Raw genomic sequence first — 12,036 nt, 5'->3', positions numbered from 1 at the left:
TGCTGTTAGCATCTTTGCTGGCTAGTTTTTGGTTTTGATTCTAATCAACTTAAAAATGTTCACAGGACGTTAAACATTACAGGACTGAAGCGAAAAAGCGGTAAATGGCTGCACAGTCTGAGCAGAGCCCCTTTCAGACAGTCCGTTTAATCACAACAGCGATGTTATCAGATCTGGCCTGGTAGCATGTACGCATCACAAGTTTGAACAAATAACAACAGAACGGCTGATAGAACAAAAACAGGCACCAGGACACAGAGAAGCAGGAACCAGCTATGACGAACTCAGGTCCCTTCACCAGGCTTCAAGCTGAGTGAGTGTGCTGAACCACAGGCGGTTCGGACCAATCAGCGACCGGTGAGGAAGTGGTGTAGTGGTAGTTACGGGAGTTATTGGCACGAAGGGACTGGTGCTTCCATTCTTTTTTGGTTTTACTATTAGTGTGACAGGTTATGTTTCTGGGGGACATTAAAGGGTGGCGGACCTGCTTAGTGTCTGGTGTCAGTTGTATAAACAATGCAAACGATGTGTGTTTTTGCTCATTTTTACTGTGTCCGTCACCTATTAAGGCCCCTGAAAACGTCTCCCCTGTGCTGCAGCGTGTTGTAAGATTGATGTTGTCCATACAGTGCTTTTTGTTCATGTTTTCTCCTCTGACAAGCTAACTGCTACTTTCTCCAATCAGTTACCAAGTATCTGTTTAAGGGCTTCCCAGATGGTTTCCTTGGTAACCTCTGACTCGTCAGGTTAGCATCTCATGTCTGAAAGGGGCTGAACAGAAACAGAAGCGATGACACAAAAATATCGCTGCATTTTTTTACCTCTAAATGTTTTCCATGAAAAAAAAAAAGACAGCCTTGTTAGAAGTAAATGTTCCGTTACCACAGTGCATCACTGGATGATTTCGATGTGTAGGGAGGCGAGTGCTCCTACGGTGTCCATAGAGATTAAAGCATACTGTATGTGGTCAGCCAATAAAAGAACTATCTGTCCTAAATGTCACCCACACCTCAAAGTAAAGGCCCAAAGGGGCGGCCCTCTGCAGGTTACAGCATGTAAAGTGTGATGGCGCTCCACGGGTCAGTCTAAAAGTCCACCGTGTGTCCCGCTCTGTGACCGTCACACCAGCCAGAGTTATGTAAATCTCTCCCGTCGTCCTCGGTGACCGCAGTCCACAGCCAGTATACAAATGTGTCCATATAAGGCTATTGCAGAATCCCGTTCAAGTCTAGCCCATAAGGAAGACAAGCCAGTGCCCCCCCCCCCCCCCCACCCACCCCCACCTCTGTTGTTGTCCCACTGGAGCCTTGGCACAAAGTGCAGTGGGAGGAGAGAGAGAGAGAGATAAAGAGAGGCGAGAGGGGCCCGAATACTTTCGCACATAATCGAGGACACCATGCATCAGTAATCGCTTACAACTGGTTGGGTACACTGAAGCGGCAGGAAGGCTGGAAGAGGAGGAAGGGGAGGAGGAGGAGGACAACAGCTACAGTTGAAAAAACAAATCCCAGTTAGGGAAACACCAAAGCCGAACAAAGCTGGAACGAGGAACCTGGGCAGGCAGCTATAGGTGTGGTCGCTTGAGGGTAGCTACAGGAGCCCGCCGGACAGCAGGGGGCTTCTGTGGCAGCTCTAGTAGGTGAGGCGGGAGGCCTTCATGTTGTAGCAGGGTCTGTCCGTTAGGCCTCCAGCCCCGGAGAAGAGGGACAGGCCTTCTGCCTTTTCCAGCACCACCTCCAGCTCCTGGAAGTCCTGCAGCCGGGCCACATCTTTGTCCTGTGCAGGAGAGATCAATAACAACCCTGATCATTGATTATAATCAGGAGACATGCAAAACCTAAATTATATAAGTATTTATATGTACAGCTGCCAATACTAGCATTAATGAGCACATAAAAAAGTTAAGCTAACCTTTCTTAACATGGTGTTCGGCAGCTTGCGGATCTTCTCCACATGCTCGGCACTGATGTCCAACTCGCGGCAGCAGACCCTCAGCAGAGAGCGGTAGGTTAGCTCCTGGCGGTCCAGCTCCACCTCAATGAAGTCATTCTCTCGTGCGTTGGGGTTTTGGATTCGCACCTTCAGTACCAACTCTGTAAAGGGAGCACGCATGCACGACTAGCATTTGATTCAAACATTTTAATCAGACACACTTTCTGGGCAGTATGACACGGCTGCAACAGTCAGAGATGCTACAGGTAAATTTGTTAGGAACTGATTCTATCATTTCTTCTGTCGACAGGGCGGATGTTTTGTTAATCTCTGTTAATAATGAGGATGCTGAGCAGCGAGCCTCGGCCTCCACTGAGAACCCTGTCTGGTTTGACTGGTTGGATGCCTTCACACAGACAACGCCTGTTCTCCAAATGGTCACAAGACAAAATTTTGACTGAAGATCTGAACACTGTTTACACATAACATATTTTAAAAGTGTGTGCTTTTCTTGCCCCTGTTGAGCCTCACAGGAGTTCAGCCAGCTGCACTATCTTTAAAGGGGTCGGTGGTAGATGCCTGGCAACCTCAAGGTGATGAAACAACTCCAGGAAGTGACTCCTCTCAGTGTTTACTGGAACCCCCTGTGAGGAAGTGCTGGCTGTTCTAAGTGGCGATGAAGAGAGGTCTGTTGGTTCATAAATAACTTTAAGTAAAAGTGTATATAATGCTGACATTTTCCTCACAAAGACACAACAATCCTCTACAGACATGCTAACTGCTACCTGCTAGCTATCCCTCACACTGTAAAGTTACATTCCTTCTTCCTGTTGAACGTATAATTAACAGTGGTCTCACCTTGCACGTTGACAGGGAAGGTGCTGGTGAAGAAGAAAGGCTGAAAGGCTGGCATCGGCCCGCTGGCCTGGCCGTAGCTCAGCTGCTGTGGGATGGACTGCTGTCTGCTCACCGTAGGGTTCGCCATCGGGGCTTGGACCTGACTCCCCCCGTTGCTGGCCAGGCTGGGGCTGGGTGAGGCCAACGGAGGCGAACACATGGTGCCGTTGTGCGCCACTGCATGTGGGTAGTCAGCGTGGTTGACCAGGTGAGGCTCCACTGACAGGTCCATGGGCACCGTGCAGTTCACCGCGGCATGATTGTGGGACGAGGCCATGCTGGGCGACACGCCGTTCTGCTCCGTCACAGGAATCAGCTCGCTGGGCTGGGCTGGACTGTGATTGGGGGCGGGGTTCGGGCTGTCAGAGACCAGGCTCTGTGAGGATTTCTGAGGCTCATGTGTTGGCGAGAGCGATGCTGAGTCGCTTTGTGTGTCTTCAGCATGCTCTCCAGACCCGTTCTGCGTGAGGTGCTCGGCGAGGATGATGTCCGATTGGTTGTCCATCTTGGAGTACATGAAGGGTGGGTTGGACAGGTAGTTGGGGATGATTGGCAACTCAGGCTCCTTCTCTTCAGGCACTTCCTCCACCTCAACTGTGGCAACAACAGAAAGGGATTATTTCCATAACAACAGCTCTGAAACATCTTCATCTCATCACATATTTTACCTCCTAACAGTCGCTTGATCTCCGGTTTGGATGTGAGCTGCGATGCCAGCTCGTCCTTAGCCGTCAGGATTTCTTTGTCCGCTCCACAGCTGAGTAAATAGGACACTATGTGCTTATGGTTCCTCTTACATGCCCAGTGCAGGCAAGTCCTGGCGGGGATTAATGGAAACAGACAGACAGTTTAATTACTTATGAAAAATAACCAGATGATATTGGCACTAAAACAGGCTGCATGCTCATCCTGGGAGTCAGTTAAAAGACATTTCCATAAAATCTTCTTTGACTTTACAGGACGTTGCTTCTCCTCCACTGTCAGAGGGTAATTGATACGTTTAATTGCAGGGCAACTCCTCAGTCACTGTTTATCTCTGTTTTATTCACGATCACTCAGAAAAACTAGCCAGCTCAGCAGTTTGTGTACACTTTGTGTTGGTGGCGTGGCTGATTAAGCTGCTCTGCTAAGAGGATCAGGCTGAACATCTTAATCCCTGCAGCTTCGCACTTTGCTGTTAATGGAAAACAACACTTTTAACTATAATCGTGCCATGTCAACACTCACCATCCATTGATTTCGTTCTGTGAATTAACATTTACTCCACTCTCCACTAACGTCCGCACCTCATCGATATCTCCGATGGCAGACGCCTCTCTCAGGCGCTCCTGTAATTCCTTATCCAACGAAGTCATGGACATTTTGATGCAGACAGCTAGCGGCGTGAGATCATAGGAAATGTACAATTAACTTGCCAGCGCTAACCACTGATTGTCAGTGTAAATACACCCTGCTCGGCTAACATTAGCTGCCCCGGCTAACCTTCCTTCCTTGGCTAGCTCAGCGAGGTGCTAGCAGAGACTTTGGTGCTAGCTTGTGGCAGCAAATCGACCCGGATGGATCTAAGTCGGTGTTGATGGTTCACACAGCGAGTTCCGTCCTCGCCATTTATTTCTGCTGCTCGCTTCAAGTTTTAGTCTCACTGTCAGCGGCTCATTCAGGCAATCAGCGGCGTCAGAGCTCCGCTCGGTGCGCTGCCAGGAACACCACCGCCTCATCAGGGGGCATCTTTGGATGTGACAACAGTCACCAGGAAGGTTAGTTCCCCCCCACCCCGAGTAACAACACGCAGCTCAACCATTCAGCACTTCAGTCATAAATATGTTATAACTTTACACAGTTATTACCAATTAACTCAAGTTGAAGTACTTTTATCACCAAACACGTGTTGCTGGAGGGAAGCTTTCTGCTCATTTTAAAAGTTTGCAATATTTAATATTGTGAAAAGGTAAACAACAATTAAACATGAACAAAAATAAATACGACGTAATAAAATGTTACAGCACTACAGCATGGAAGACAACAAAAGTGTTTAAGTCAATATTTTGATAACCTATGCCCATCTACTGCCACATCCCTAACTTTACAGTTGATGTTTTTCAAAATGTTTTTCTTTCTAAAGATAATGATATTTTAATCCTACTTGTCTAGTTTTAGTTTAGTTATTTTTATATTCTTACATTTGCGTATCTTTTACTTTTATGTTTATGGGTTTGCAAAGATTAAAAAGTTTTAAAATAGTATTAAAAATGACAACAAAATTGCTTAATATTTAAAAAATTAGATTTTTTGAAAAAGTTGAAGTTGACCCGGAATGTCCTCTGTGAGATGAACATTTTGATAGTTGAATGGCTGAAATCGGTCAATGTATGATGAAGATATGCTGCGCCAAAAAACGTACGGAAGAATATAAAAGAAGAAGAAGAAAGAGAGAGAGTGAAGAGCAAGAGTGAAGAACAATAGTTTGATTGCCTAGCAACGGCAATCAAACACAAAAATGAACGTCATGCCAGTGACGAGACACTCTTTTCTGTTTGTTTTTGTTTACGAAGAAACGCAAAACTATATTATTCATACATATTTAATACCTTTATTTCCATTGTGTACATTAAAACATTATATTATTATTATTTTATTAGATATGTGTCACACTTGTACTTCCGGGTCAGCGGCCGCCGGAGCTGTTGGGCTGTGAACGGGCGTTGTTGTCACGGCGGCGTCTGCCATTTTGATTAGTAGTACTTTGCGCAGTAGATGTTGTGAACTGGCCTGCTTCTAACCGAGGTTCCTTCTTCCAGGCGAGATGCTTTCCGCAGCCCAGTTACTCGATGAGTTAATGGGCCGAGACAGAAACTTGGCCCCGAATGAGAAGCGGTCCAACGTACGATGGGACGACGAGAGTGTAAGTTAACGTTGGAGCTAACATTAGCTTAGCTAGTTTGACAATGATGATAGTGTAATATAATGATGTCCAAGACAAGAGCAAACTGTGCGGAGTGTAGGAGTTAGTTTAAGTAAGCGGCGTGTCATTGATTCAGATTTAATTGATTATTCGCCGAATCGGTGCGTATATGCTGAGTAAAGTCTGCACACGCGTGTTAGCCGAATTAGCAGAGAATGCTAAAGCTGGTTCATTGACACACAATGAGGCTTCCTGAGCTGCTGCAAGCGCCAGTTTGAGGATTGAACTGAGTATTGTAGCCTGCTCTGTCTCATGTGTTTTTATGTTAAGAGTTAACTGAAAAATTAAAAATATAACTATGCATTTTACACATTTACAGGCTTAGTACTTATTTTATTTTTATTTAACTCTTACTACGTTACCTTATTTTATATTCCTAACCTGTTTTTTGAGTATACATGGAGCACCTGGAATGAAAGCAATTTCCCCCAGGGATCAATAAAGTATTTCTGATTCGGATTACTTAAATTGGAATTAAGAGGTCTGTTTGCAGAACATTAAAATGAATATTTTTTACTTCATGAAGGTCTGTCGGTACTATCTGTGTGGCTTCTGTCCAGCTGAGCTTTTCACAAACACCCGCTCTGACCTGGGTAAGTGGAGAACGTGAGGATCCATAAATAAATCTGATTTAATCCAGCAGTCCTTGACAGATCCATGTGCTCTACCATTCCCCACAGGTCCTTGTGAGAAAATCCATGATGAAAATCTCAGAAAATCGTAAGTTCTAGTTATAAGTTTGAAACCAATTTCTCTGTAAAGTCTCTTTATTTTCAACTATTTAAACATTTCCGTGACCAGATATGAGAAAAGCTCCCGGTTCATGAAGGAGGGCTACGAACGCGATTTTCTACGCTACCTGCAGTCACTCCTTGCAGAAGTGGAAAGGCGGATTCGTAGAGGTCATGCCCGGCTGGCCCTTTCCCAGGCGCAGCAGAATGCCGGAGTGAGTTGCATTTTGATTTTGACACTTTATTCTGTCATCTGCAGCACAAATCATGAACTCAAACTGCAATACGTGGCCTCCATATTTCAGCAGGGTCCTGCTCCGTCAGGGAAGAATGAAGAGAAGGCCCAGGTTCTAACAGAGAAAATTGAAGACCTGGTTGTACAAGTATGTAATGGACACATTTTTATAGTTTGTACATTTTGAAGAAAAGACAGTTGAAACTACTTGTTGGTGTTTTTGCATTGCTACATAGTGTGATTACCTTCACTCAGATTGAGGAGCTGGGGTCAGAAGGCAGAGTGGAGGAGGCCCAGGGAATGATGAAGCTGGTGGAGCAGCTAAAGGAGGAGAGGGAGCTGCTCAGCTCCACCCCCTCGGTAAGTCAGCTAACATTGGGCTAATCGCCCTATAGACACTGTTCAGGGGGTCGTTTCATCAAGGAGGTTCAACAAACTCTGGTTTCAAATGGGCTCCTTGGAATCAGTTCTGTCAGTCGCTGAGTTAAGTGAATGTACATTAACTGTCAAACAGTCATCATTAATGGAGCCCTGATACCAGGATTCACCATGGAATTAGAGGCTGAGAGCAAGAGGTGCACCTGAAGCAGATACATGGCGAGTTTGAACATATGTTCCGTTAAAAAAGTAACATGGCTTCAGCAGCAAGGAGTGTTGCTATCTTAAATCTGAAATTCATTATCTTGTAGCGGCAGCTGACATGGGTGGAAAACAAAAGGTGCTAAAAGTGAAATATAATAAATCAATTAAGCATAATCTTATAGTTGTATTGGAGCAGTAACTGCTAACTGTCAACTAAATCAGCCTCCTCGCAGACAGGTTTTATAAATATTCACTCAGCTTCTGGTAAAGCATGCGTCGTAAAGATTGAGCGATTGAGGAAATGAAACTGCCTCTTGCTGTTTAAAGGGAAGGAGTCTAAAAGCGAGTTGCCATGGTAACAGACTCAGAGTATAAGTTACCTTGCTGTCTATTTAACATACTCCTTGTTGAAATGGTAAACCTGCGAACCCCATGCTGTTTATGTTATGTTGGCAGCTGACACACAGTTTATTCATGTTAAATACAAATGACTCTTTTAATATATATATATATATTTTGTGTCTAGACTATCGAGAGCTTTGCAGCCCAGGAGAAACAGATGGAGGTGTGTGAGGTGTGTGGGGCCTTTCTCATTGTGGGTGACGCACAGTCCCGGGTTGACGACCACTTGATGGGCAAGCAGCACATGGGCTATGCCAAGATCAAATCCACTGTAGAGGAGCTCAAGGTAACGGGATTGTGCCTGAGCTTGTGTTTAACCAGGTATGACGCTGAGCTGTGATGTGACTTGATGTATCTTCTTTCAGGAAAAACTGCGTCGCCGCTCTGAAGACCCGCAAGGTGAAAACCCAGCACTTAGAAGAGACCGAGAGGACCGCGAGCGCGAGAGGGAGGAGAGGGAGAAGAAGCGCAAAGAGGAGGAAGAGAAGGAAAAGGAGCGAGAGAAGGAACGGGAGAAAGAGAGGGAACGAGAGAGAGAACGTGAAAGGGAGAGGGACAGAGAGCGGGACAGAGATCGAGACAGAGAGAGGGACAGGAGGTCACGGCGAAGCCACTCCAACAGTCGCCACTCCAGTCGAGCGTCGGACAGGAAGCGGAGTCGATCCCGGGATCGTCGGAGGTCCAGGAGCAGAGACAAGGAGCGGGAACGCAAACGCAGCAGGTACAGCTGACTTTACCCACAGTGATGAGACTGGACTTAGAGCACAGTTTTTATCCACCCTCAGAGCTAACATGACAGTTTGACTGCTCTGTAAACCCTGCAAGTTAAGCCTGCTTTGTGTTTTACAAATGTCCTGAAATTGCAGGGTGCATCCAGCATGCTGCTGACAGTACTAATTCAAATGATGAAGGCTATCAAACTTCACTTAGCTGCTCTAAAAGTAACTCTTCTCCTCCTTATTGAACATTTTAAATACCAGCTCTCAGTAGTGAGGACAGAGAGGAGACAAAATGTAGGCATACATCCCAAAGCACCACCACGGCTGCATCGTTAACACACGCCAGACCTCTGCGTTTAACATGTAGTAACTCCTTCTTCCTGCAGGAGCCGTGACCGTGAGAGGAGGCGCAGTCGTGATCGCTCTGACAGAAAGCGACGCTCCCGCAGTCGCGACAAGAGGAGGTCCCGCAGCTCGGAGCGTAAATCGCACCGCCACCGCAGCCGCAGCAAAGACAGGGACAGAGAAAAGGAAAGAGACAGAGAGCGGTCGTCCAAAGACAAAGGTGAGGACTTTGAGGGAGATGGCAGTTTGAAGCTTTTCCTTCTCAAACCTTAAAATTGGGCTTAGTCTAATTATATTGTTTTCTCAACCATCAGTCACTAAAAGTTGTTTTTTTCCATTTAGCCTTGTGTGTATGACCAAAGACATTTTGCCACTATAGACTTTACTTGAGTAAAATGTTAATGAAAAAAATCAGTTCTCTCCAACAACACATCCAGCTAGTAAAATAATAGTAGATTCCAAGGCAGCTGGCGAAGCCTCTGCATGCTGCAGCTGTGATCACTTGACTTGCCTTTCCTCTGTATTGGACTTTTTTCTCACTATGTAAACGATAGTGCCATCTTATGCCTGTCTTCACTTCCTGGGTTTAGAAAACATCATGTAATGTTTTGGCCAGGACCGTAGTGCTTGTTGCAGAAAATTCCCCCTTAGGGGTTTTTTGTTGTGGTCTGATTATTACTTCACCTTCTGAGCCCCATGACTTCTACACCTCAGTGGAAGGTCTGAGGCTCAAAGGGACGATAAGGGGACCATTTCTGTTGCAGTAAAAATGTCATGACGAGTAAAGTGGACCCTAGACGACCTGACCATAGATGATAATAAATTAATGTTTCCTCAGACCGTAAGGTGACGGAGGAGAGGAGCAGCTCTAAGAAAGACAAACATGCCGACGGTGATGCGGCCGCCATTAAGGCTTCTTCAGAAGCGGAACCGATGCAGACCGAGGCAGCTGCCTCCTCCCCTCTGCTTAACGGCCAGCAAGAGCTCCTCCATTCTGAAGGTGACACTCAGTCCAATTAAAACTGATCTGATAGGACCTCAGATCAGGCTCAGGTAAGTGCGTCCTCCTCCTCACTCTCCCCTGGCTCTCAACCCAGCCCTCCACCCTTTCACAACCCCAACCTCCCTCCCCCATCCCCCATCCCCCCTTGCCTTACCCACCCTCTCACCTTTCCTCTCCCACCCTGTTTATGTTCAGTTCAATGCCTATGATTTTGTCTTATGTACTACATGCAAATATCTTTATCCTGTTTTTGAATAGTGCATCTTAAGTATGCACTGAAGATGAAGGACTAGGCCCGATGAATGAGAAGAAGGTAGAAAACATTCACACAAAGCCAAGAGGGAAAGGCCAGTGTAGCCCTGAGCAAACATGCCCGGAGGTACCCCTCGTTTTGTATCGGTTTTTGATCCTTATAGATGTATTATTTGTCTCTGTGGACAAAATGGCAGAAAAAAACAATCATAAATAATCAACGTTTTCCTGCCTGTTTTTTTTTTACTTGTTTTTATTTTTTTACTTTTAAAGAAGGAAGCTGTAATAACTTGCTCTTTGTTGAGATATTCCTTGTAGGGTTGAGATTCAGTCACTGTGTGCCTACATGTGTGTTGTTGTGTCGCTCACATGTAAACACACAGACACACAGGGCCTAAAGGCGTATGTGACAAAACTCGAATGCCATGGATTTGTTGTCGAGCTGACTGTGCCTGATGATGCCATGCAAGTGTGTGTTTTGGTGGGCGGGCTTACTAACTGGAGGGTAGGGGTGTATCGCATGAATTGCAGCTGACTTCCATACCTCACACAGCGTTGGTGTTGTGAGCGAGACCACATGAGAAAAAGGGCAAATTAAAAATCAAGGATACTCTCTGACTGTCAAACTGTGCAGGTACTCACCCCAGGTACTCCTTTCTCTACCCACATCCATTTCTGTCAGAATAACAATGCTGTACTGATCCAGAACGCTTGATGGTGTATATTTATGTATATATATTTTTTTTAACATGTTTGGGGAGAAAATGTGATTTGAATCAGAGACACATGTTTGTAAGAAAATGATGCACAGATGGGTATACCTCTGCCAAAAGTGGAAATTGTCACCGATGTATGTGTTTCTACAGAGTTCAGATCTAAAGCATTGATTTATGCACTTTCACTTTGGCAAAGGGAATATCATCTTCATTTTAGACCTCCCAGAAAAACATCAATAATGTACAAGTGTGTGCTAGTATTTGAGTAGCTTTTACGGTGTCTCTTGTTTCCGTTCTCCTCTGAGGGATGATGATGATGTCTGATGGTGGGACCTTTGCTAACACTCCTCTCTGTGGACGTTTTTTTTTGCCCCACAGGGGATGCTGGGATATTTCTGGTGGAGGAAGAAGTGGAAGAGCGCAACCCATCCTCACCCTGAACCTGACACGTCGCTGCTTAAAAACAAGGTGAACCACAGATACGTAGTGGCTTATTCAAAAGAAAAAAAAAAACACAAAGTACACATGTAAAAGCAAACACAGAGAGAGGAAAGGTTGAGTTCCATTTCCTGTCTACAAATATATCAGATTTTTTTTCATTTTTGGCCAGACGAGGGTAGTTGTGGTTCATCTGATTTTCAGACCTTTAAATACCAAACCTTAGAGGAGATATTGGTTTTTGTTCTCTTATTTTGAAATCTTTACACATCCTCCATGTTCCTTGACATTTAGTGGAATTGAAATAAAAACAGTGCTTGTGGTTTGTATTGATTTGTCACGTTCCACCTCACCTCTTGACTTTTTTTTTTTGGAAGCGTATGTACAATGTTAGACAGGGAGTGTCTCTTTTTCTCCTCCACTTTAGAGCTACGTCCATCGCTCGTGTCCCGTAACTGTAAAAATACTCTGATTTCATTTTGATCAAAATATTTTGAGGACTGAAGAACTTGTTTAAATTTGCTCTGCTTTTAATGTTCATGTTAAGATGAAATAAAAAAGTAAAAACTTGTATTTATTGTGTGTTTGCTTTACTTCACGTCATGGAAATATGCGAATCTGCTTCCACACCTCAGCTCGTTCGCTCTGGTCTGAATTGCTCGACGAGTCACCACGGTGACGGTTGATTACATCACAGCATTTTTTGCACATCAGTTCGACAAAGAAGCTGGAAAACAAATCTGCTGATGCTGCAGAGTCGCATTTCAAGGTGGAAAGAGCGCCACACAAGACCTGACCAGATGACTAGGAGCCAGATCTAAT

The 12,036-nt window shown here is 45.1% G+C and overlaps 2 protein-coding genes across 5 annotated transcripts; one reads left to right on the top strand and one right to left on the bottom strand.

The window, feature by feature from the left end:
• Positions 1-421: 421 nt before the first annotated feature.
• On the bottom strand, positions 422-4,573 carry ankrd40 (ankyrin repeat domain 40). 3 transcript variants are annotated; one of them, XM_028411299.1, is made up of 6 exons: positions 4,312-4,573; positions 4,057-4,204; positions 3,498-3,646; positions 2,791-3,423; positions 1,912-2,093; positions 422-1,776 (listed from the first exon to the last, which is right to left on the bottom strand). In XM_028411299.1, exons 2-6 carry the CDS (start codon positions 4,188-4,190, stop codon positions 1,633-1,635), a joined length of 1,242 nt encoding a protein of 413 aa, XP_028267100.1. In that variant the 5' UTR covers positions 4,191-4,204; positions 4,312-4,573; the 3' UTR covers positions 422-1,632. The 3 variants fall into 3 exon arrangements, with proteins under 3 accessions (XP_028267100.1, XP_028267099.1, XP_028267101.1); XM_028411298.1 differs by having other exon boundaries at positions 4,057-4,573; XM_028411300.1 differs by lacking the exons at positions 422-1,776; positions 1,912-2,093 and adding an exon at positions 2,104-2,620 and having other exon boundaries at positions 4,057-4,573.
• Positions 4,574-5,504: 931 nt separating this feature from the next.
• On the top strand, positions 5,505-11,787 carry luc7l3 (LUC7-like 3 pre-mRNA splicing factor). 2 transcript variants are annotated; one of them, XM_028411287.1, is made up of 11 exons: positions 5,505-5,731; positions 6,318-6,384; positions 6,472-6,511; positions 6,593-6,737; positions 6,828-6,905; positions 7,013-7,117; positions 7,866-8,027; positions 8,107-8,462; positions 8,847-9,025; positions 9,644-9,858; positions 11,155-11,320. In XM_028411287.1, exons 1-10 carry the CDS (start codon positions 5,633-5,635, stop codon positions 9,823-9,825), a joined length of 1,413 nt encoding a protein of 470 aa, XP_028267088.1. In that variant the 5' UTR covers positions 5,505-5,632; the 3' UTR covers positions 9,826-9,858; positions 11,155-11,320. The 2 variants fall into 2 exon arrangements, with proteins under 2 accessions (XP_028267088.1, XP_028267089.1); XM_028411288.1 differs by having other exon boundaries at positions 6,831-6,905; positions 9,644-11,787.
• Positions 11,788-12,036: the final 249 nt, after the last annotated feature.

This window comes from Parambassis ranga, chromosome 8 (genome assembly GCF_900634625.1).
Source record: "Parambassis ranga chromosome 8, fParRan2.1, whole genome shotgun sequence".
Taxonomy (NCBI): domain Eukaryota; kingdom Metazoa; phylum Chordata; class Actinopteri; family Ambassidae; genus Parambassis; species Parambassis ranga.
Note: the sequence above shows the minus strand (reverse complement) of the source record. Positions and strands in the feature narration are given on the sequence as shown.

Coding starts and splice junctions, on each gene's coding strand:
- ankrd40 (XM_028411298.1), bottom strand. CDS start 4,190: ATGTCCATGACTTCGTTGGATAAGGAATTACAGGAGCGCCTGAGAGAG. Junction 3,647..4,056: donor CAGAACGAAATCAATGGATG/GTGAGTGTTGAC, acceptor AATCCCCGCCAG/GACTTGCCTGCACTGGGCAT. Junction 3,424..3,497: donor GATCAAGCGACTGTTAGGAG/GTAAAATATGTG, acceptor TTGTTGCCACAG/TTGAGGTGGAGGAAGTGCCT.
- luc7l3 (XM_028411287.1), top strand. CDS start 5,633: ATGCTTTCCGCAGCCCAGTTACTCGATGAGTTAATGGGCCGAGACAGA. Junction 8,028..8,106: donor CCACTGTAGAGGAGCTCAAG/GTAACGGGATTG, acceptor ATCTTCTTTCAG/GAAAAACTGCGTCGCCGCTC. Junction 9,026..9,643: donor GCGGTCGTCCAAAGACAAAG/GTGAGGACTTTG, acceptor ATGTTTCCTCAG/ACCGTAAGGTGACGGAGGAG.